At 44.0% G+C, this 23,712-nt stretch overlaps 2 protein-coding genes across 13 annotated transcripts; one reads left to right on the forward strand and one right to left on the reverse strand.

The window, feature by feature from the left end:
* Positions 1–521: 521 nt before the first annotated feature.
* Positions 522–23,712, reverse strand: LOC3290969 (suppressor of lurcher protein 1). 10 transcript variants are annotated; one of them, XM_061647620.1, is made up of 9 exons: positions 22,617–23,712; positions 21,810–22,542; positions 6,274–6,422; positions 6,043–6,114; positions 3,287–3,452; positions 3,032–3,149; positions 2,603–2,692; positions 2,144–2,418; positions 522–1,329 (listed from the first exon to the last, which is right to left on the reverse strand). In XM_061647620.1, the coding sequence occupies exons 2-9, from the start codon at positions 22,039–22,041 to the stop codon at positions 1,217–1,219; spliced, it is 1,215 nt and encodes a 404-aa protein (XP_061503604.1). In that variant the 5' UTR covers positions 22,042–22,542; positions 22,617–23,712; the 3' UTR covers positions 522–1,216. The 10 variants fall into 10 exon arrangements, with proteins under 10 accessions (XP_061503604.1, XP_061503602.1, XP_061503600.1 ...); XM_061647618.1 differs by lacking the exon at positions 522–1,329 and having other exon boundaries at positions 1,680–2,418; positions 21,810–22,455; positions 23,545–23,664; XM_061647616.1 differs by lacking the exon at positions 522–1,329 and having other exon boundaries at positions 1,680–2,418; positions 21,810–22,455; positions 23,497–23,664.
* On the forward strand, positions 7,960–14,197 carry LOC1273985 (uncharacterized). 3 transcript variants are annotated; one of them, XM_313044.6, is made up of 4 exons: positions 7,960–8,299; positions 11,801–11,923; positions 12,013–12,194; positions 12,985–14,197. In XM_313044.6, exons 2-4 carry the CDS (start codon positions 11,833–11,835, stop codon positions 12,988–12,990), a joined length of 279 nt encoding a protein of 92 aa, XP_313044.3. In that variant the 5' UTR covers positions 7,960–8,299; positions 11,801–11,832; the 3' UTR covers positions 12,991–14,197. The 3 variants fall into 3 exon arrangements, with proteins under 3 accessions (XP_313044.3, XP_061503605.1, XP_061503607.1); XM_061647623.1 differs by having other exon boundaries at positions 8,240–8,470; XM_061647621.1 differs by having other exon boundaries at positions 8,140–8,299; positions 12,013–14,197.

Consider the following 23,712-nt stretch of genomic DNA (forward strand, 5'->3'; position numbering starts at 1 on the left):
ATTTTCATTTGAAATAAGGAGACAACTTTTGCAGCTCATTTTGTTCGAAGTGTCACGTCGGTTTGTCGGTGGTAATAGCGCACCGCTTCGTGGCTTAAAATATTGATAGTATTAATTGGTTATCTAATATATCAGCGGCTGGCGCTTGTAAAGGACAGGTCGATCAGATTGTTTGGCCAGCATATGATTTATTATCACGTTCGTAAAGAGTGGATCTTTTATTGGTCGTTTTGCGTGGGAAATGGCATATTAATTTAAGAATAGCTGTGTTGGCCAGAGAGCCATTTTCCATGATAACGTGTATTTTGTCACGGCAAAGGTGTGTTAGGAAGAAAATAATGTTAATAATGTTGGATGTATAAAAACATATTTACCGATTTGGAGAATTTGCCGACTTATTCATTACTGTTTATTAAATATATGAATATTATCTTTCTTATAATACCTTTGTTGAAATGTGTATTTATGTGTATTTATTTGTTACAATTTCTTTTGAAAGGGAAATAAATATAATTCATGTATGCATTTGCCAGTAATCACATGTTTTATTCGAAATATGTACAATTTTTATGAAAACGGTTTCATTTTTAGTGAAGGTTTTTCCTAGGTAACATACATTATGGTACTAGCTTGTATTAATTTTACAAAAAGAAGTCTACAGGTAGAACTTCTGAACATAAAAAAAAAAACAAAAATCAAGTTCTTGGTTAAAAAAAAATCCATTGGTTTAACACTTTAAGCGCCGCGTCATATAAATTCGCATGACGGTTTTGCTCACCGCTCAGCTTTGTATCTCACGCTCAATGATTCTCTTGACAACGAATAAGGTAGGAAAGATAGAACGAGAACGACATGTGCTACTCCGCTTATCAAAATGAAACAAAAGAGTGCAAACAATCGCTCGAGAAAATGTAGCTCTCATCGCTCTCTTGCCATGCGCTACGTGCTCACCAGAAAAACTGTGACGTCAGAACGGCGGCCAAAGTGTTAAAATCCTTTCGTTTCCACACGTGCGAGCCTTGATTTGCGTGTCTTTCTAGAACTTTTAGGGACAGCTTTTCTGGGGCAGGTTCCTCTGGACGATGTATTGCATCCCATCGTGAGCCCTTCTTGCGTAAACTGATAACGGAAGCAATTTCAGTGCACGACCATTAAATCCGTCGTTCCGTGTGGGATGTTCTTTTTTCGCGGACGGTGTGCTGTTCCAACGTTGTCATCAGTCTAAACAGAATTTTATGAGCACAATACCAATGATGCTAATGATGCCGATTTCGTTCGTGATGGCGAGTGAGGAAGGGACCGTGATCAGTGCCATCAGTGACAGTGAGCCTAGGCAGTGTAGGTAAAAGAGACAACATAAAACGAATCAGGTTATGTGGCTCACGTATTTGTTTCCGGCATGGGCCGGGGAAGCAATGGGAGAAAGAATAAATATGTTTATTTGCTTGAAATTTGAATGCGTGAGCTCCTACTTGTCATAGCCTGGCAGTGTAATACAATGTACGTGTATAGATGAACAGCAGAAAAGAAATGCTGGGCGCAAACAAGTTCTTGCCACGAGCAAAATGATTGTGTTTTAAAAGATAAATTTGAAATATAATGTTTTTTTGGCAGTATTAATATTTGATGATTTTGTTTTAAATTTTTCTACAGAATTTTACAAAAATTTCTTACATAAATTTTGGTATCAATCAACAGTTTTTATTTAAATAATTAAAAACAGTATTCGAGTTACGGACAACGATACATTTAAATCCATTTGCCTTTATACGCCTAAAGGTATGCAATCCATTATGGTTATTTCAATACGTATCACAAAGTCGCCTAAAGGTATGCAAAAGGCTCAACTCCTCCGGCCACAGTAACAGACAACTGTAGGCTACGGGCAAACAACGAGCAGAATTGTTTTTTTCCAAATACAAGAAAAGGATGTGTGAATGATTTTTACAAGAAAATCCAAAAAGAATCATGCGTGTAGGGAGGCCAAAATAACATCATAAATTTAATAACACACAAGACAGCTGTGCTAAGGAAATTCTAAATTCTGTGTGTAGTTTTGTTTCAGCAGACGCACTAGTATTTGGTATAAGAAGTTCGCTCATTGTAAAGGGAAAGCATGATAATCTAAGTGAGATGTACACACCATGCAGCCGGCTGGCGGCACTGGTCGTGGTGACCTTGCCCATCGACGCTACCTCGGTCCGCTCCGTCGTCTCCACCGGCACCGTTTCGAAGGTGTAGAGCGCCCGAAAGCCGGTCCCATCCAGACGATCGTTCGATACCATCGTAATGCGAAAGAAACGACCGTCCGAGCGTACCACTAGCTCGCGCCAGCTACCACAGTACATCGCGTACTTGCGATCGCGCGTGACAAAATTAGAAAACTCCACGTAATCGCTGGCTGTGTCCTCGTCGCAGCTGAAAGAGAAAGCGTATTGCAGGGAACGGAATCAGGTTGTTGAACGACTCATCTTCGCCCGCTCTTTTTCCTTTCGTTTGCGGCGGCCGACTGCTCATGGGGTGTATGAGTGTGTGTGTGTGTGTGTGTGTGTGTGTGTGTGTGTGTGTGTGTTGACAATGAACTGTTGCAAACAAAACTTACGGTCGTATTCCTTCGATGTCGAAGTACGTGAAGCGCACGTGGACGAAATCGTTGGGCCCACCGTGAAATAGATAGTTACAGATGATGTTTCTGTTCACAGGAAAACCGACAAAGCGATTAGAAAAAACGAGATAGTTAGCCGTTGAATTAAAGCTCTTGCTGTTAATATACTTATACTATTTTAACTGCGCAATAGCGTGTTAGCTCGTTCCGTACCCGAATAAGGTTAAACCAAAAATGGACCATGACGAGCATAATGAAGGAATTCGGCAAAGATGACAGCTGCCATTAACTCTGCCAGTACGCAGCACGCATGAATGACAGCGTATTTGCTGCGCTAGCTCGTATACTAGCGATCGTTTTGCCCAAAAATAGACATAGAGGTCCCTGCAAATCTCTATGGTACCATAAACAACGCGCAGCACTAACCTTGGATAGGCTCCGGGAAAGTTGGGTGACTGGATCCATCCCTGGCTGGTGACGTTCCGGAAGTAGTGAAAGGTGCATTCGGACTGATTCGGTTGAAAGCCATTTGGAATGCCAAAATCTGTAGCCATCCTCGTCCCCAAAACAGTGACGGCCGCGTTGGATCGAGATATGCGGCGTGAAACAAATGGGTATGGATATTGAATTTTAGGTAAATCATTAATCATGCGGTCCCTGTGCGGTGGCGTAACTACGCACTTGTGAGAAAGAAAAAGTCCCCCGTAAATCCCTTGTTTTCCGTGTTGTTGTAACTACTGCGCAGCTCCAACAGTAGCCTCGATCCGTCGGACAGTATCGGCTTGGGGAGCGTGTCACCGCAAAGCGTCTCCACGAGCTCCTCGCGACCGTTAACGATGTAGTAAACCTGCAAAATAGATTGACATCGATTTATAAGGCGGGGAGAGAGGAACGTATACGTTTGGCAAGTACGGTGAGGTGAAGCTTGTTTGGGACGCAAAATTGATCCAATTTGTTACTGGGGCACATATTTGGCGTCGCTCGAAAGGAGTCCCGAATGGGCCGTTTTCTGTAAAAAATGGTTTTTGTAATTGGCCAATATGGATGCAATGCGAAAGTTTAATTAAAAATCCTATATGAATCCATTGCCATGACGCTTGAGCAGGAAAGGGTCAAGCGTGATGGTGATGAATTATTTTGTTTGATGTTGTTTTTAATAATAATACTTGATCAACCCTTTATGAGATTTCCCATAGTTGGCACAACAAATCCGAGTGGAGAGCGATGCTTTAAATAGGTAGGAAAATAAGATAAAAAATGGTCGTATCGTATGTACAACATATATTCATAATCGAGTGGACTTGTTTTCTTTGAGCTATTCTTTCCAGGGGCGGAATAAGCACTACGCAAATTAAGCGTCCGCGTGGTACCCCGAGGACAAGAGGGGTCCCGTAAAAAGGAACCAATCCACCGCTGACAAGTAAATTTGCCTCTCAATCCTTCTCTAGTTTAGAATTACTTATACAACTTCTCCTTTTAACCTTCAGAAAGGTCTACATTCGTGTGACCGCTTAGGGCCATCACCCGTGTTAATCCGCCACTGATTCTACTGGGAATGCTATTTTTTTTTTGTTTTAAATGTTAAATGTGTTATTTAAAACGTGCATAGGTTCTAATTAACATTAATATTTACAATGAACAACGCAGAACTTCTATGTCAATCACAGCATCATTGTTTCCAATGATGTGGATGACATAGTTCGCAAACAAACTTAGGGTATGACTGCGTTTACCTGCACTAATGCCATTTAGTACAGGCAAACGCAACAAACCGAACAATAACGTTGACGAAGACGGACACCCTGAAATTACAACGCTAATTCGCTGGTGCAGAATCTGCCAAACATCAGCAACTCTTCTGCAGCCAGCGAATTTGTGTTCCAGAGTGTCTATTGCAGGACAGAACGAACATGACGGAGATGGGACGCGGTTCATTCGATGCAGCAGCTCTCCATGGCTGATCTTGCCGTTTACCAGCAAGAAGAGCGTGCTGCGTTGAAGGGACGATAAACAGAAACGATGAATATTGCGCCAGATTAGCCGCCAATTCACTGACGGATTTTCTAAGGCTACCTTCGGCTCAAGTAGCACTTCCGTCAGTGTTTGGCGAATCCAGCGTGTCGTGATGGTGTCTGATGGTGTAATTATAATATCTTTAAAGATAATTCTTAACATTCTTTTGAATAAGGCTATTGTAAAAAATCAAATCAATTTCATGTGTAGACTGTTTCAGAGGAAGACATATACAATTTTCCAAAATCATAATAAGATTAGTGAACTTAAAGTAAATAGTAAATATTCATAGTAACGAATTAATGAATTCTAGTTTTTCAAGCAATGCAGTCAACTGTCATTCCAGATATTATGCTCGAGACGAACAACTCGTACGGATTAATAACATGCCCCTCATCGGTTCAAGCCTAAAATGTACCGACTCTCCCATCCCGTAGCAAGGACTAACTGACTATCTGGCTGCACGGTACTAATAAGTCTCAAAAGCCTGTATAGGAAGGGATGACCGCGTAGGTCGTTACGCCAAATAGAAGAAAGTTCGGCATGTTATAGTATACGTTAAATAAATTTATTTTCCTCTTTTTGAATAACATTCTTCACTTACAAAGAACCTGAACATTATTATCTTGTGAACTATTTATTTGTTTTGAAATATTTTCTGAAAAATCCGAACGCTTTCCATGCATTCGGCGCACTTCTAGCAGTTGTTTATTTAGGTAAAAGCTTCCGTTATTCTGTGTAACGTTTCCATTTTTTCATTACATTAACATCAACAACAAACAACAGTTTAAATGAACAAAATATGCTCTCAACAACCATTACAGTGTCAATTGCTGATTTTTTTTTCAAAGAAAGTGGGAACAAGAACATATAGCATCCCTTAAGTAAGCATTCCCATCAACATCAAGGTGCAGAAAACAGGTAGTACAACCGAAAAACCTACACAAAACTTCCAAAGCTACTGGCGGGGCAATGAATTATACAGTAAACTTTTCCCAGCGTCACGCTGCGTTGCAAGCGTGCCGTAAATAATGAAGGTTAAAATCACTCGTTTGCTTACCCCATACGCACGCCTACAGACGCGGCAGTCAGACCGTTTATCTTCAACCACCACGAGCACGACACGATTTGGAACCAAGGTGTATTGCACACCGACGGTGCGGAGGAAGTTTATCATCAAAACCCACAAAACCGATCCTATCCTTTCCTTGTCCCCGGGCAAGAACCGTCGTCCCAAAACACCGGCCTTATACATTTCCTTGCTGCTGGGTTGATGTGTCACGCCTTTTGAAATTAAATGAAATTGACTGAACCCACCGCCCAGCATCCCGGGAAACCGATTGGAGGGTGTGTTCGAGACAGTGTTCGTTCGAATGTGGGAAGCGCAATCCGGACGGAAGGATGTGTAAGTGAAAATTAATTACCATTAGGATATCCGTGTCACCGCATTCGGTCGGCCCGAGCGTCGACGGAAGACGAAACTCCGAAAAGATGATCTGTGGAAAGAAATTGCGATGCGGGGAAGGGATTAGATAGGCAATAAAGGAGAGAGAAAAAAACGGACTCAACTAACCAACTTCACCGAAGACAATGGCGCGATGGAGTCTAGCAGTGGTTGAGAGAAAGGATTGTCGCAAGGCTGTGTTGCGGCTTACCTGAACACGTTCCGCTCCATCGCCGACAAACTCGTACAGCTGGCACAGGCTCGATGGAAACAGGCCGGAATGTTTCGAATGAGACGGTGCGATGCTACCGTTCCGGATGCGGCTCGAGCTAAACACCACCCGATTACAGCCTCCAGTCCCTGGTGGAGAGAAACCACGGCAGCAGATTAGAATTCTAGCATATAATGGACACAATCCTAGTGCGTTAGTGTCAGATTTTGCCTTCCGATGAGAAACGGCCAGCCGGTTTATGTGGAGAACCATTGTGCTGCCGTTCCGAGGCACGAGCTTGTGTGAAAATTGATTTGCTTAGAAGATATGAAGCGTCGGGCACCAGGCGCCTCCATGGCTGTAACACGAGGCCGTTTTAAAGTAGAAGAACGCCGTCGCAAACGAGGCCGGAGTGGATATGTTGCTTTTAATTCGGTTAGCGAGGCCGCTCTAAATTGTTTGCCTGAAGGATTTCATCAATGGCAGTGGCTAGAGTTTCGGGGGCCGTACCAAAAGAAGGACGCGTTGTGCGCTCTACAAGGTAACCTATTTTGTGTTACCGACGATAACCGTCGGATTAAAATTGAACCCAACGATAAAGAGAATGTAGAACGTGCTCACAATGTTTCGGAATAGAATCAACCGAACCGAACCGAATCCAACCACATTGCCAACCGATCATGTAACCCCAGCAGGGAAGGGAAAGGAAACAGGATGCTAAAAATATAGGAGATCGTATTTATTTTTTGGCATTTTTACACCACCTCTCCCACCCGACATCGTCGACACCCGCCATATCCTGCTCCGTTTTGCACTGAGTCGAGCGACTAATTGAGCGTGTTGTTATCGTTGTTAGCAAAGAGCGAGATAAGCAAGATCGGTGATGGGGTTTGAATAGGGAACGGTGGAGCAGCTTGCGCGGGAGAGATGCTGATGACGGATGACAAAGAAATAAACAAAAGCCCTATTTTTAGCGGTCATGAACATCAAACCGCAGATAATAGTATGATCGTGTCTAGCGTGTGTATGTTGTTGGGCGTTTTGGTTTTCCCTTTTGTTGTTACACGTTTGGTGATCGTCTGTTTGCGTCACGATCCATACCGTTCGTCCGTGAACCATAAATAGAAAACCATTCATCCAACACGGTGGAAGGATATGAAGCATCGATCCATGTGTCATATTGTGTTGATTTGCAGACCCTTTATTTGGCATTAGCTGTGCAAGGTAAATGAAACCGTTTCACGGCAGTTGCATCAAGGGCAATTCTAATTGGATCGTTCTAGCGGTGCTTTGAACTTCACATTGGATCATGGTCAATCGAACGGTCCAAGCAAACCCAAGAAGCCGGCGGCAACGAAAGGGGAAAGAAGCAGTCTCGCTTTCCCAGAGGATCGTTGTTTGCCATCGATCGATCGAGTGCCACGTGCGATATTTTTAAATGTGCATTCGATCCCCTCCCCTTTGTGGAGCGGGGCTTTCACATTCCATTTGGGGGTTAGCTACCGCCTCCTCCCTCCGATCACGGTCCAATCACCGCCAATGGATGTTGCGTCCTGTCCGTTCGATTCGACGATGACGTTCGCGACCGAACCGCCACTGCGCCATCTGCCACGAAACACACGACGTAGCATAAACGCAACCAGCAGCAATAGCAACATCGCCAAAAAGTAAGACTCGGTTCGGGTTCGGTTCTTTCTTCTCTTGGGGCTGGCGCGCTCGCCTCGCTCGGAACCGAGTGATCATTGTTTCGGTTTGCGCATTTGCCGCATTAGAGCGTTAGAGTGGGAGCGAGATCGCTTCACCACCAGGGCACAAAGAGTGTTGCCCTGTGCGGTGCAGGATAGAGAAGGAAAGAAGTGTTGCCCGTTGCTCCCGGTGCCATGCTCCCCCCTTGAGCATCGGGGACACTCTGGTCTACTAGCTGCGCTGGTTATTAAACCCTCACCAGTATCAGTCCTATCAGTCTTGAGTTATCTCGCACCACGAACAGTTGGCTATCCCGCAGCAGCTGCCTACTGAGTATTCTGTAAGCTTGCTAATTCTGTTTTGCACTTCTGCACTGATCATCGTGATACGTTTGCCGCTTGCATTTTGTTTCCACAACGCCAAAGGAGAGCAGGGCTGGCTGGGAGAGCATACCAAAAGGGAAATTCATATTGATTTTGTGTGAAAGTGATTGAAGGATTGTGATAACGGGGTAATCTACTTTGATACCGAGTGCGATGCGGCACAGGTAGTGTTGAATAATTTTTGACAGTGATATGGTGCTCCAGGGGGGCTGAAAAAGATTCCTCCCCAAAACGGATGGAGTTGAAAGGGACAATGGCACACATTGGGAGGCTCTCGAACTGGAGCGTCATTTTAGTGACTGTGTTGTGATCTCGTTTTAACGCCGAAACATGGGGAGACATTGGTGCTTAATCCGATTCTGTTGGCCGTTTGTTGAATGACTGACAGGGATTGTGTTGACATTTGAAGTAGAGACGGAACGCAAAAGCACGCATGCAGAAGCTACAAAAATGTATTTTATTTTGCAAGTGTGATTATTTTTAATCGGTGTATCCAGCGCTCCATGGCACACGTTTCGTTTGCCATAGGGCTTGTGGTGATTAAAGCTTCCAGAACGGCTCGTTGCATGCTGGTTGAGCAGGGCATGGATTTCATTTGTGGAGTGCAGAATATTTCCACCTTTCGTTTAGTGTCTCACCGTGGCAAGATGGGCTGCCAATGGGGGAAGCAAGGCATAATTATGGTTGATTTATTAGCACTGCTTTGCTCATTATGGCGAGCAATAAACGAGAAAATGCACACAAAAAACGAAGCCACAGCGAAAACGCAAACAATTAAGCTAATCGCTTATCGATACGTCCCGACTGGCGGGAGATAATGTGAACTCGTACTCATAGGCCACTGGGCGCCCTCACCAGGGCTGGTGCGGGCAGACGCAAACTCGAGCCATTCGGGAGGTGCTAAAAATAATTACCCACTTCGCACAGGGAGTGCGTTCGGGTGGCAATGTTTGCAACCCGCTCTTGCGTAAAAAGCTGCCCCTATTTGCCCCATTCTCTCGCCTGCCTTCCACCCGGAGAAGCCTTTTGCTTGCTTGCGCATCGCTCGCCGCCGGGGCAAATATTGTTCTCTTTGCTCGCGCAAGCCGCGCAAACTGCGAGCAAGATTATCCGCGCTCGATCTTGACTTACCGCTTCCCAGCTTTTGCGTGAGCCGGCTCTTGAGCACAGCATCTGCTGCCGACAGTCGGTGGTACGATTTATGAGAACAGCTCTAAGCCGGGCCGCGGAAAAACCACTTGTTCCGCGTCTCGCACGGTTGCAACTGTTTATTTTTCCCTCTGCGCACTGCGGTGCGGGAATAATGTGTTTTGCTCAGCACCTTTTTTGCTGGCCACTCGCAGAGTGACACTCTGCGACGTGTTGCGCTCGGAACAAGTGGACGAGGTCCTGTGGACACACATTTAAATCGTGGGGGGTAGAGCATAAAAATAATTCCTTCGCATCTTTTTCGACCCGCGATGAGCGTAGAACTTCGATTCGGCTGTCCCACGATGGGTGGTGGGGATGGAAGGTGTGGCAAGGTGTAGGGGGAGGTACTGCAAGCCGCTGCGTTTGCGATTCCTCTTCCCGGCAGCGCGAACTACTCTGGGTGAAAAATATGTTTATTTTTGCTCGCTACTCGTTATTTCCCCATCATGCACAGACGCTGTTGTGAGTGTATGAGAAAAGGTAGGAAAAGCTAGGGTGGTAAATACACACAGACGCTACCACACACCTTCACCTCCATTAGCCTCGCGCTTTCGAATTGTTGTGAACCGTTTACGTGATTTTGCCAATCTTTTGGCGGACCAGCTGGCGTGCGTCTGCGTCCTTCGCCAGTAGGCCAGCGGACCGTCGGAAAGGCAAGCACCAGAAAAATGCTTATTCGAAAATGTAATAACGGTCCCTGCTCAATTTGCACGCCATTCTGGTGGCTCTATCATTCCCCTTGTCGCACCATCGCACGGTGACATCGCAGTCAAACTGAAACTGCACCGGGAGCACATTTTCCGTGCTTTTCGTTTTGCTGTAGCTTTTTTATTGGTTTTTCTTATCACACGAAACGGTGGAAAGGAAGTTCGCCGCGCCAAAGCAAGGAAAGGGAGTGAAGCGAAATGGGATCTTCTGCAAGTGATTCATCAGTCGGTAGTAAAAACTGGCTCTCGGCGCTTACCGAGCGCTACGACTCGGTCAACCGGCGGACGGGTAGCATATTTTTAAAAATAGTTTCCCTTTCATCAAACTACACCCCATGCCCTCGTACCACACACGGTACGACAATAATTGGCCCACCAGACCTTCTGGCCTTTCGGGCGGGTCCACTTGGGGCCAAATTGTGCAATGCGAAAAATGTTTTCTGCAAGCCGTGCATCCCGCAGCCCGCGCCGCAGTTTGATGCAACGAATGCGTTTCTCTTCCTTGCGACTCGAGGAGCCGCCACGAGCGTTTGCGATGCGTGCACCAAAAGGTCCGCGACACCGATACATTCTTCAACTGTGTGGGGAGGGTAAGGTGAATGCTTTGCCCGCTCTGTGGCAACATTCCTCGAACGTCGGACCGTCGTACGAGCAGGGCAGGGGATCAATTACTCCCCAAAGGGTCTCGGTACTGTACGAGAAGCTAGAAAAAAAATAGCAGCAAGGTAGAGGAGCAGCAACACTGTCGGTATTGTGGGTGAAATATTTCACCCAAACAGAAAATAAAAGCGCCAATTTATGGAAGTACCATTGGTGTTTGGTTGTAAATATTGCCGGAGCGGAAGATACGGTTCCAACCGAGCATATGTTCATGTATCATCCTTTTTTTGTGCGCCTCTCTGCGCTCTTTCCCAGCATTCCACCGTGTTTGGGATTGTAAAAAGTTTTGCTCCAGCATGCCTTTGCCATTTTTCCGTTTGCTGTTTCAAATGGACAGCAACGCAAATGGGCCATGGTTCAACTGGATTGCACCCTCTCTAGTGTGTGGCGCATAATTATCACATTTTACTTTCCGTAGAGTGTTGTAACGGAGCGAAGTTACAAAACATTCACCGACCATTTGGACGTAAATGGGGAGGCATTAAAAAGCTACAATTACAATCTCGCTACCGATGACCGAGAGATGCCGGTACGATTCTCTGGCCAGTGTTTGAGCTTTATAATTTATTTCCCAGAATTTACATCGGATGTTTTCCCCCTCTTGCGTTCGAGCCAGTCGGAACTGTTTCGCCGGAAAGTGGGTAAATGGTTGAACGTATTTCTGTGGAACGTTTACCCAATCCGGTATGCTTTCCGTTTAAACGCACGGTTGGCACATAGATCATACATAAATTGTAAAATTATGGTCGGTGTTATGAACCAATTAGGACAACTCAGCCGCCCAAATGGTGTGGAAACAATGGGCAAATGAATCAAATGCTGTTTTTGGCAACGTTCGTTTTACTACAACTACTACTTTAACGCTTACTTATCGCTCGAAATTTCAATTAAAACTTTCAGACCAACCTCAACAAAAACCAAATCAACCGAAGATGTTCAAGTCGCACCTGGAAATGATCGGAAGCTACGAGCCCATCAGCAAGAAGGCTCGCTTCTTCAACACCTACCTTAAGTCGCTCAAGGGTAAGTAGCGGAGTTGTCAGCTCCCTCGCTGATCTGTCCTTTGAGCATCGTTTACTAACTGTCGGTGCCCGCGCATTGCTCTAACACAGGCTCCCAGGACATCATGGCCAAGGAGAAGCGCAGCTACAGCTCGTCCTTCGAATCGCAGAGCATCTACAGTGACTCGAAATTCGCCTGCGAAAGAGTCAAGTCGCCCGGCTACCACTACAACCCGGTCAGCAAGGACACCTATGGCGTTACGCCGAGAAAGATCAATGCACGCGACTTCACCGTAAGTATCGGTAGCAGGGGTGGCCTACTTGGGCAGCTCGTTATCATTTTGGGGGTCACATTCATTAGCGCGACAGCGAATTCATGCGGGAAGGTGTCCATCACACAAAAATAGCCGGGATCTTGGCGGCTTTCGCTCGCGCAGTAAGCTAGAACTAGGGAGTTATCGTGCGGGATCGTCTGAAACCACCGCTACACACACGCTCGCGAAGGAATGCGTTCAAGGTGATAAAAATAAGTTCAACACATTTGAGTGGGATTTTATTTTTATCAGCAATACATGCACACACACTGAATCAGTTCTGACTGCTTGAGGTACTGTGCCCGAAGAATGTGAGGTGTCGGCAAAGGTTTGCAATACATCTTTTAAAATTGGTGCTCGATGACGAACGTACACAGGGGAAGAGGGAAAGAGGACGAGCTCATTCGACTTGTCATTCAAAATTGTGAAAAATGATCTTTGCCAGAGTTTCATTGCCAGAGCAAGATCAAGTTCTAGCACCACTGAGAGTTTGTTTTCTCGCTGGGTGGACGTTAGTTGGGAGTGTTTAAGGGAAGATCATGTTCAATCGAAAGTTGTTGCTGGGTGATACGATCGCGTGGGAGCTATTACTCATGTATATACACACATTGTTAGACTTTTAGCCGCTGTCATGTTCATGCTGCAAACTTTCCCACAATAATAGCATCAATTAATTTTCCGTTTTTCCTCTATCGTTTTCGTTCTGTCTTTTCTGTTTCGATCAACATCTACGGCTTGACCTTGGTATCCGTTACGCGGGATGGAGCAGCGCTAAACATCGTGTAGCAATAATATCTTTTTGTCTTAATGTGTCCCTAAGTTCTTGAACACCACAGAAGAAGAGAAAAAACAACACCTAACCTACACATACACACACATACACATCTACCACTGTAATGATATAGATTTTAGCCTTCTAAATGACAGAGAAAAGACAACTCATAAGGCAGTAACACTACAGACACGCAACACCGGTACAGACATCGCCAAAAGGAAAAAGGAAAACGCGAAATCGCTAGATGATAATTAGTGAGCATGCAGGGTTTTGTAGGCAGCTCCTCTTGAGCCAACACAGCAGGCGGGCCAGCTCCTATTTCCTGCCACGCCGGACATGACGCAAAACGTGACCCAGGCCCGTCAAAGTGCAGGCCACGGAAGGTAGAGCGTGATGGTCCACATAGACAAACACAACCACTTCGGCGATAACAGTCAGTGCTGTGACGGGGGTGCGATTCTATTTATGTTTCTCGAGAAAGTTGCAGAATTACGACGGGAGAGAAAACAAAGAAACGGCTCACATACATACACACATACATGCACACAAACTCTAACGCACTTGGACGGACGAACGGCAAACACACACTTCTTACGAACGCGATCAACTCAAGTGTATATTGCAAGAACATTGGTTTAGAGATGAAATTTCGACGATGACAACTGCACGGACTAACTATTTGCTTGCGAAACAACAGCAACGCCAATGATAACTAGCCGAGAGCGACGGTTTCCTCTCGATCGAACACCACCGTCGATCCCGATCGATCATCTGAACATGCGATGCACCGAAACTCCACCGACAGCGACGAGCTTCGGGGCAATTTTCCGAGCCACTGAAAATGGATGCGCACCGTACGATCATGTGTGGAGTGTGGACGAGGCCGGCAGGAGATCAACCCGAAAACGTGGCCAGCTACAGAGATAACTGACAGAGACAGACACCAGTGCCGACGAACCAGAGCGGAGCGCTACTATCACCGAAACTGATTGATTCATTCGACCAGCGGACGGATGCTGGGTAATGTTTGCGCGAGACCACCCCACCCCGCTAGGCAACACCCCACAACAAGACACTATATTTTTCTTTTCATTTACCATTATGTGTAAAATATTTTTCTTTTATTCGTAAAGTCAAGGCTGTATAAGTTATGAGAGCGAAATGAATGAAACAAACCAAAAAAAAGTAATAAAATTCTCGAAACGAACCATTGTTTGTCCTTTGATTGCACGATGCTTTGGAGTGGAAAATGATCACGCTACTGTATCACGTTCTACATATGCTCGTTAAGGTGTCATTTAGTGCGAACCTTGGGTGCGATGATGAGCTTGTTCTTCGTGTTAGAGAATCATTAACACAATTTTTCTCTCGCCAAAGCACTAAAACCTGGGTATCATTAATGAAATGCCGCTTCTTAAGATATAGGCTAAGTGTCACTACAACGGAAGCATTTCCGTTGACCTTTCTATCGTTCCGTGTTCGCCCTTTCCCATCACAACTGCTGCAAGCAGGCAAAAAGTTTACTTTTCGCTGTTTACGTGTCCTTCATGTGTCATACGCTGGGTGAAGAGAGCAATTATTTTCCAGTACGCTTTAACGATGCTTGATGTTTGCCGGCAAGCAAACAGCTCCTGGATGCGTTTCAATCACGGTGACCGAGCCTGGCGTACAGAGACTGTGCGAAGGTTAGAACAAAAAAAAACATGGGAAAAAGTATTCGATCGTTGTAGACCAAGCAAACCGGATTCCATCTACACGTTTGCATCCACAGCATGGGACCGACCAATCGAAATGTCTTGAAGTAATCACTTTTACAAAGCATATTGCATACACTCGTACCCATACTTCACTCAACGGCAAAACTTTAAAGCTAAGCCTGTTGCTGGTGTGTAGTACAGCGGGACGAAAAGCACTTTCCAGCATCAAATATTCATAATGTCAATGTTTGCCAGCGAGCCAGAAATGAAGGTGGAAAGAAACTTCGGGCGAGTTGATACTCATGATGGCTGTATGATTTTTTTTTGCCTATACTGCTACTTTCAGTTGATCGATTGCACGTCGAAACGTTTGCATGATGGTATTAAAGTGCTTTTTTCTATAATCTCTATACCTGTGAATAGCAGGTTTATAAAGGGAAAAACTAGACTATGGTTTTAAAATTGTTCAAAAAGTCGTTTGCTAATGGACGTCAGTTTTAATTTCAAATTTATCGTTTTGATTTTACTTTTTGTGTCTTTAAATTATGCTAGAAAGTTCATGCAAGATTGGGTAGAGCAAACTAGAATCTTACCCAATTCCATTTAACCCATTTATTACATATACGTCATAGAAGACCTGAGTCTAGTAAATCTTTCAATTGTTGTATGAAGTATATCTTTCAAGGAAAAAAAGAAAATTTAATTTCATGTGTAAGATGAATGTAGACGTACAGTGATTCTTGACTGTCAAGAAAGAAAAATATTCGCATTGTGCATTGTGTCGCATGTTTTTTATTCCATATTGCTGTCAAAGTATGATTTCATACTCAAAACATCTAACTTTATAATCCACTTACCCAAACAACTTGAGTAGTATGATTCTTGTGATTGTTCCAGCTTTTCCAATAACGATGACAGTGTCGCGATAGTTTTCACTTTTCTTTTCATAGCATTATTATTGATTTTTGTCAAGGGAATGAAAAGGAGAATCTGAGAATAAGTATTTGAAAAAATAATAAATATATGATGTCTACTCTTGTATCACATTAAATCCATGAAATATTTCAAATAATATTTTTTAAATTATTAATCTCCTTAATTTTTTTGCCGGTCTGGTGGTACAGTCGTCAACTCGTACAACGTAACAACATGCCCGTCAAGTCCCGGATAGACCGTGCCCCGTAGGACTGACTATCCTGCTATGGTAACAATAAGTCACTGAAAGCCAAGCTCACTACACTAGTGGGTGGTACAGGCAGGCCTTGACCGACAGCGGTTGTTGTGCCAAAGAAGAAGAAGAAGAAGAATCTCCTTAAATATATGACTTTGATTTACCAAAATATTGCAAATGAACAATTTAACGAACGAAAATATTGTAATTTTTGCCGATTAACTGAATAGCCAAATACGAATAAACAAATATGCTGTGAAAATTTTATGAGTACAGGTGACCCTCGAGATACGATCCCCTAGAGTTACGACGATTCGCAGACACGACCATTTTGATTTTGACAGTTAAAAGCAGCCATTCATTAGAAATGTGTATTTTGTTTTTTAGTCGTATCTCTACGGTCATCTGTATGTCAATTATAAGAACAAGTTTTTACTTCATTCTAAAAAGAATATTTATTTTACTTATCTTATCCTCAACTTGTTTTAGTGCATTTTAATCCCTATTGTTACGTTTACTTTATTATCTCCTGTCACACTACCATTCCAGTTTATTTAAATTCTTGTTTTGTGAATTTCAGCACGGCAAAAATAATTGAAACAAATAAAGCTGATTTACACGGAAAGAAATTAAAAACCACCGTACCTCCACAATGCTTGGCAACATTTGCACCGGCGGCGAAAGTGGCACAAACCTCCGTAACAAAGCCATCAGCACGTGACTCATAATCTCAATGTTCATTTGTTTGCCGATCCATTGGGGTCACCTGAACCGATTAACCATTTTACACTCTCCAACTTCACTGTGTCACCGATTATCAGCGGAACCGGTGGAACACGACCTTTCCACTGGTACCGAGCAATCGAGGTGTACGAATGCGGTCGAGCATCGTAAACGATTACGGCAATAAGGCGTCTCCCGACAGGATATTGTTCTGTTGGCGCGGTGGCTTCAGAGCGCTGGGAAATTGCTAAGGCGTGCAAAAGCTTTCCCCGTTTCCCGGCAAATGGCGCACAGGAAGCGGAAATTTGATAGCGCCCGCCGTGGGCGTGGTGGGTGATGAACGGAGTGGCGCTTGCAGAATTGTGTATGCGCCTCAGATGGGAAGGTTTTATTGAATTGCACTACTAACAGCATTACTATTGCCGGTAATAGGGTTCCTTCTCCCGGTGGAGGGCAAGTTCATTCGATCGGGGCGCTGATAATGGCAGCCAGACGGGAAATGAGTGCAGCCACGAGTTGCTGGAAGTGTATGTAATTTATTGATGAAATATCAAACGCTGCGTGATAGCTGGCAAACATAATAATAGAAGCGACAGTTTTCATTTTAATGAGAGTGGTGTTGGTATGGCAAATCAACAAAGAAATGAAAGAAGTCGTGTGTCATGTGGTATTTTTATTACGACTTGGGCTCTAGTTGCAGAATAGTATCGGAGAGAGCAGCTTCACGGTAACTAAAATTACAGAACCATGTCATGTTCTTTGATATTTCATGGAAGTACGTTGTTCGAAGAAGTTTCATTATGCCTGCCAACGTCGGCAAGTTGCAGCGGGAAGGTACAATCTCAAGAATGAGAGCTCATGAAAGTGTATGGAGAGCAAATAATCCACAAACTGTTAAACCTACTTTAACTTGAACTCGAGAATTGATACTTTAATGTCAACATACCCCGACAAAGTGAGAATACATCCTTAACATTCGTTCGTGATTGATGGATATCGAAAGCAGAAGCAAAACTATCCGATCGTAAGGGGCAGCTAATCAAACCGTAATTACTTTCCATTTTTGTGGCTCGCTCAGAACACGCTCTTCCGGTTCAGTTTTCTCGAGGGAATCTATGTTTCATGTCTCATGCGAACCTGCCGGCTAACGAAACCACCCAGCCGAACGTTCACGTCCATCCCAACGAACATTGCCGGCGTGCAGAGCGAGGCCTAATCGAAGTTGGTGACAAACGATCGGATTGGTTTTTTGTGTATGTGTGTATGTGTGTCAGCTCTGAAGATGCTGTACTCTCTGCTGGACTGACCAGCTGATACGCACTGCTCCATCTGTGCGACCCATCAGTGCGTTCACGAAAGAACACCAAGAGCACCACCAACAGCTACAGGGCAGGTCATTTCGATAAGTGATGCCAAAATGAGGGAAACGAAGAACCGACCCGTGCTTCGTGATGTCCTGTTTGTGTAAATCGATTATTTTCCAATAGCTTGCCTTGAGTGTGTGTGTGTTTTTTTTTGTTCGAAGCGTTTGCCCAAGTGGTTGGACCCAGCAGCAATCATTTGCTCGTTCGACCGACCATTGATGGGATGTTTGGGTGGGATGAGGAAGTTCATGATTAGATTCTATCGCCGAATATCAATTCGGTATCATTTGGAATGCTATCTGTCCGACATCTATTGGCTCTTTCCGTCGAAAATCAAAGCAAAAATGCGATCAGTGTATGGAATTGAGCTCTCAGTTTTAATAAAGTGATCAACCCGATAAGCTACCGTGAGCCTACCACAGCGTGAGGGTAATTATTGTCCTACAAAGCGTAATATACAACGTTCGATAACAAAATAACCGCAAAGAGGAGGAGACCTTGAAGTGGATTAGAAATACACTAAGATTGTTTGATGTATCGTTTAGCGTGGTGCTGTTGCGTCACTGCTATCATCTTCGAATAGCTAAGACAAAGAGCTTCGAATCAATAGCAGTACGAATGTGCATTCCACATTCGCCAACCGGAGAGGATGGAGAACTTGTGCAAAAGCGTACTTCTAAGAAAACACTTCCGCAGTGCCAATTAATCTAGTTTGATAGTGAAAATTATGCAGTATTATCAATGCATTACTTGCGGCTTGCTTTGTGATGGCTGCGTAAAGGTAATCTGCCATTGGCTATTGCCATTTGGCTGTGAGTAGCTTTGATTTGTGGTCTCCTTTGTTCGCAACGTCTTTGTACTAATACTCGAGCAAATTAACAAAATGGTTTATTGGCCCCTCCAATTGTTCAACACATAAACATCAACTCTCCAGCAGCGGATCTAACGGTAGGCGGACTAGGCGGTCGCCTGGGGCCCCGCCGATTTAGGGGTCCCTTAGATCGCCATTTTATCGTATGCCGTATGGACAGAGAACTAGCGACGCCCGGAAGGATGGCCGATGGGGCCCCTAATTGCACTGGCGAATCAATTGCACTCCCCCCCCCCCCCACCAGCAAAAATTTTAGAGTCTGCGATTGATGATCGAAGGGGGCCCCGACGGCATTTCAAGTTTACTGTAATCTCCCAACAGCAAGTTTAGTGCCGCTACCAACCCCCCCAACAAAATTTACCATTTACAGAGGGCCTCAACTCGTCTTTCCGCCTAGGGCCCCCGATACCCTTGATCCGCCACTGCAACTCTCATCAGGCGAATAATAGAAGCGACACTTTAATTCAAGCACATGCGTAAGGCATCGTTTAATGCAATACAACCCAAAAACATTCGTTTTATTCCAAAGGCCCACAGCGCCATCCCGCCATGTAATGATGTAATCTTTTGTGACACCTGTTAGAAAAGACAAGTGTAATGAACTTTCGTCGGTGGAAAACTTTACAACGATGACCGCCCGGATGCGGAAACGACGAAAGTTTTCTCCCGCCTTTAGCTACCGGAAAGGTGGTGAAGCGCTGTCTGAACGAACTTTCCCAACAGTCCCCCAGTTTCCTGTGTGCAGCTCCCGCTCTCTACCATTTAACATTCCCATCCCTGAAGCAGGGTGTTCGCACGGGTTCTGTGTATGGTACGGATGCGTACGTATGAAGCGTGTGTTAAAAGTCAACAAATTATAACATTCACTGTCAGTAGCGCGAGACAAAAGGGTACACGTGGCTGCGGTTCGAGAGGTTGGCAAACGGAGTTTGTTGGGAGGTATTGTAAAATCGGTCTCGGTGGAAGATAATTAAGTGTGATAAAATAAATGGAATGCTAGCGGCGGGTATACATTTCATTCGTTGCCTTTCTTCTGAGTGAATACATTGCTACAGTGAAGCTGTGTGGGGATTTTGTCACCACAGATGTCTTTTTTGTGCAACGAAGCGGATGGATGCGTATTCATATTAAAAGGCGGAAAACGGTAGAGTATGCTATAAGAGGATGAAGGCATATATATTGAGATCCTGTTTTAACATATTCTCAAAAACAAATCGAAGTACTATTCACTGGAATCAATCAATAGTGTAGCATGGTTCAAAAAAATGCAATTTGTGGGTTTAAAAACCAGCAGCGTAATTTCGGACTATGTAGAACAAGCAATAATTAAATACAGCTTCCACCCAAAATGCCATGATAAATGTGTAGAGCTAGCATTTAATACACTAAATTGCAAGCAAAATCAGGTTTTCGAACGATCCGTGGAATTTTACTGAATTTTGATAACTACACATGAAACTATAACAGTTATATAGATTCGAGGTATTTTCATATTTCTGAGATAAATATAGGGGCCCTTTCTGTTTTAAGTTCGTAAGCTGAAATTTCAGCCTGTTAGCTGTTTGCATTGTATAGCAGTTTTCAAGTAGCTATCTAAGTGGGTATAATATACAGGTGGACTTATCTCAAGGTGTATGAATTTAGAAGGCTGATTTTTATCGCTTATGCTTCTGAATGAAGATGGTAACAGTGTTTAGTGTATTCGTCAAGCCTCCAGAAAGCTTATTTGAACAAAAAATTTCACCCATCCTGTCAAAAGTGTTATTCCAATTTGGTTACAAAACGTGCTATGAGACCACCTGAACTACATACTCTTTGGTTCTGGATTCCATCACCAGCTCTCTTTAATGCACCTTGAGATAAATGTAAACACCACCTTGTTTTGTCATTTTTCGAGCAGGTACTCGAATCTAATTCTAGCTTTGAAGCTAGAATAATCTAGACTGAAAATTGCAGGCTAGTTTTGTGTGTGGTTTTGTATGGAGTGTTTACATGATTTCAGCCTCCAACTGTCAAACTACATACAAAAAACTGGCTAGAATCGTGAAAGGTCCCATAATTATAAACTTTTATGTCTTTTATGTTTTATGGTTTTTATGTCTCTGATTACGATGGCCTCTCTGTTTAAGAATTTTTTATTTCTCATCTGATCAATGACCTTATTGGCTGCGCTCGCAATTCATATGGTACTATGAAGCAGAGCAGTGCCCTTTCCTTTACTTCGTGATGGAATCGTGAATAAGTCTCGTGATCCTGTATAGGCTGTCATGAGTGTTCCAGATATTTATATTTTGATGCAATTTGGGTAAGATATTTTTTAAAATCTTTTATCAGTTAAAAGTGTTAACTTAAAACAATACACCGCAAATAGGTAATGATGATTTACCCACCCCTTCTTTTTCTTAATGGCGTAACAACGTACGCTGTCCTTACTACGGCGGGGCGGTCCATCTAAGGCATGAATCCACGACGGATGTTGTTAAGTCGAGCGAGTTGACGACTTTACCAAGGGACCGCCCGCCGTAAGCACCATAATTGGCGAAATAAAATGTTTCATATCTAAACGATCTTAGCTTTAATATCACTGTTAATAAGTGTACCACACTAAACTTTGAAAATCTTTGGCGATTAAAGCAAAAATCCTTCGAAAGCATTGAACAAAGCAGTAGTGTCTGGTAGCATTGAAGTTCTTGAAAGACATTAAAATGTAGCACAAGGCTTTTGAGCAAAAGTTTTTACCGCCCTCCCTACCCTACCCCTCCTCCTTCCTTCATAGCTCTCTCATGAGTATTCGCATGCTGCGAAGGCATTCGAGCAAGCAATAAAATACGGAAGTGCGAATAAACTGCCATTTTCTTAACCGAACACCGTTAGTGTCTCGCGAGATCTCCCCCTTGTGCGGGTAGAAAGCCCGCACAGTGTGAGCATCATACTAAAGCAGACTAATCCCTATCGCGGTCGTAAAAGCCAGGAAACTGCGCATACGGGCTTACCTTTTAAGTGTGACCTTTCGCGCCCGCTGCCCGTGATCGTCGCACCAGCCGTGATCGGGCCGGTATAGTCGCTGGAAGATTTTCCCACCAAACCTCCAATCGCACCGATATTGTTCGGGAGAGCATTTCCTCCCTCACTGTCGCTGGTCGAGGTTGTGTGCTGTAGTGGCAGCAGTAGAATCAAGTGTAGCATGAAATTCGTCACCTTTACTAATTGATGAGTGTGTTCCATTATCAGTGCCGGGCGCCGGGTGTCACAACCAGCCAAAGTGTTTGTCGGAACGCTTGATTAGACGGAGCACGGGAATGTCGTAGAGCGAGTTTCAAAGGAAAGAGTCAAGAGCGAAAGCCCTCCATTGGCTCCCGGGTTGGATAGCTTTATTCCTTGTGCCACTACTAATCAAGTCAGCTGTGGGGTTTGTCACTTGTTTAATGTTTTAGCGTTTGTGCTGTGCTGCCGCTTGTTCACTTTTGGTTTAAACTACGAAACGTTTCCATACGAATCCACGCACCAAGCGGTTGGGTTGGATAATTCCATTCACTTTCAGATGTTGCTTTCATCCTGTGCGGAGTGCGGTTCTTTCAACTTTATATCCTGCTTAATTGTGGTTGGCAATGCTTGTTCGTGCAGCGGTAAGCATCTTATCTAGCGAAAAGGGTTTGTAATGCAATGGAAGATTGCTAATATTGATTCATAATTGCATCTGCGTAGAGGAAGGAAATAAGATTGTTCCTATCAAAAGAACAAAAGAGTGTAGCATTTGTCATTTTGACAATACAGTGAAAATAAACAATCACATTGATTACCTTTGAATATTACATATTATCCCTTTCCATTTCGATTTGGTTTATGAAATGTACATGCTGTCCTTCAAAAATTACATAAAAAATAACATCAAGGGCAAATTGACAATTTCAACAGTAAAATTAATTTTGGCGATGCAATTCACTAACACCGGTTCGAACCGTTCAGTATTAATATATAATGCACTCGTCGGCTAATTGGATGTTGGCTTTGATGTTATGATTATGGTGTATGTTTTTTTTTTAAATTCCACGCGGTGTTCAATCCCACTCATACTTCTGTACATCGATGCGGTATTAGGAAAAACCTTTTACACTATGCTTGTTGGTATGGTTGTATGGCTTTGTTTGTGTATTTCCCCATCTTTGTTTGCACGGCTTCTTTGCCTTCGGGAAGCGTACCTCGGTAACATAATCCATTAATTATATTATGCTGTATGCTAATTAAACACATCCGTCACCACATCGATAGCGGCCATGATACCGATCCGCTAATATGCTTTTGAATATTCACTCCATTCAATTTTCACTTTTGCATGGTAAAAACGCCCACGGTATACTTTCAATGCGAACGGTTTATTACAAACTCCAAGCAGGTTGACTGCACTGCCATTTGGGTTAGTATCACGCGAGATTTAATTAGCATATTACACGAAAACTTTAGCCACGATGATGGCAGAGATATCACACACAATTGCTCACAGGCCAAATAATTGGCTTCTCCGATTGACCGATTGATCCAATTTGCATCTCATAAACAAGCTACGATCGACGCGGGAAAGTGGATCCCACCAGGGCATCCCCAATTTTACCCCAATCGCTTTTGCCTCGCCTCGTCGAACACAAAAACGTGCATCTTTCTAGCTATGTTGATTGTTCTAACCGTTCACCGGAAGCTTCCACACCAAGCGACCTGCCTCCAAAGCTATACCACATCCGGTGGCGTGCCACGTTTCACGCTGTCGTTGAACCTCGTACTGCGATAAACACCGCGGGCCAAAAATGGTACACTGTGACCGTTCGGTGTTGCTGGGTGGAAGTAAACTAACAAGGCAGCAAAGTGCCAGCATCCAGCATGCACGGCACGCGCTCCAGCTGT

Source organism: Anopheles gambiae, chromosome 2, assembly GCF_943734735.2.
Source record: "Anopheles gambiae chromosome 2, idAnoGambNW_F1_1, whole genome shotgun sequence".
Lineage (NCBI taxonomy): Eukaryota > Metazoa > Arthropoda > Insecta > Diptera > Culicidae > Anopheles > Anopheles gambiae.

Bases quoted from the DNA above. Each gene is read 5' to 3' on its own strand.
- LOC1273985 (XM_061647621.1), top strand. From the start codon at position 11,833: ATGTTCAAGTCGCACCTGGAAATGATCGGAAGCTACGAGCCCATCAGC. The intron at 11,924-12,012 runs GTAAGTAGCGGA...GCTCTAACACAG, and splicing joins CTACCTTAAGTCGCTCAAGG to GCTCCCAGGACATCATGGCC.
- LOC3290969 (XM_061647618.1), bottom strand. From the start codon at position 22,041: ATGGAACACACTCATCAATTAGTAAAGGTGACGAATTTCATGCTACAC. The intron at 6,115-6,273 runs GTAAGCCGCAAC...TTCTTTCCACAG, and splicing joins ATGGAGCGGAACGTGTTCAG to ATCATCTTTTCGGAGTTTCG. The intron at 2,693-3,031 runs GTTAGTGCTGCG...TCCTGTGAACAG, and splicing joins TTTCCCGGAGCCTATCCAAG to AAACATCATCTGTAACTATC.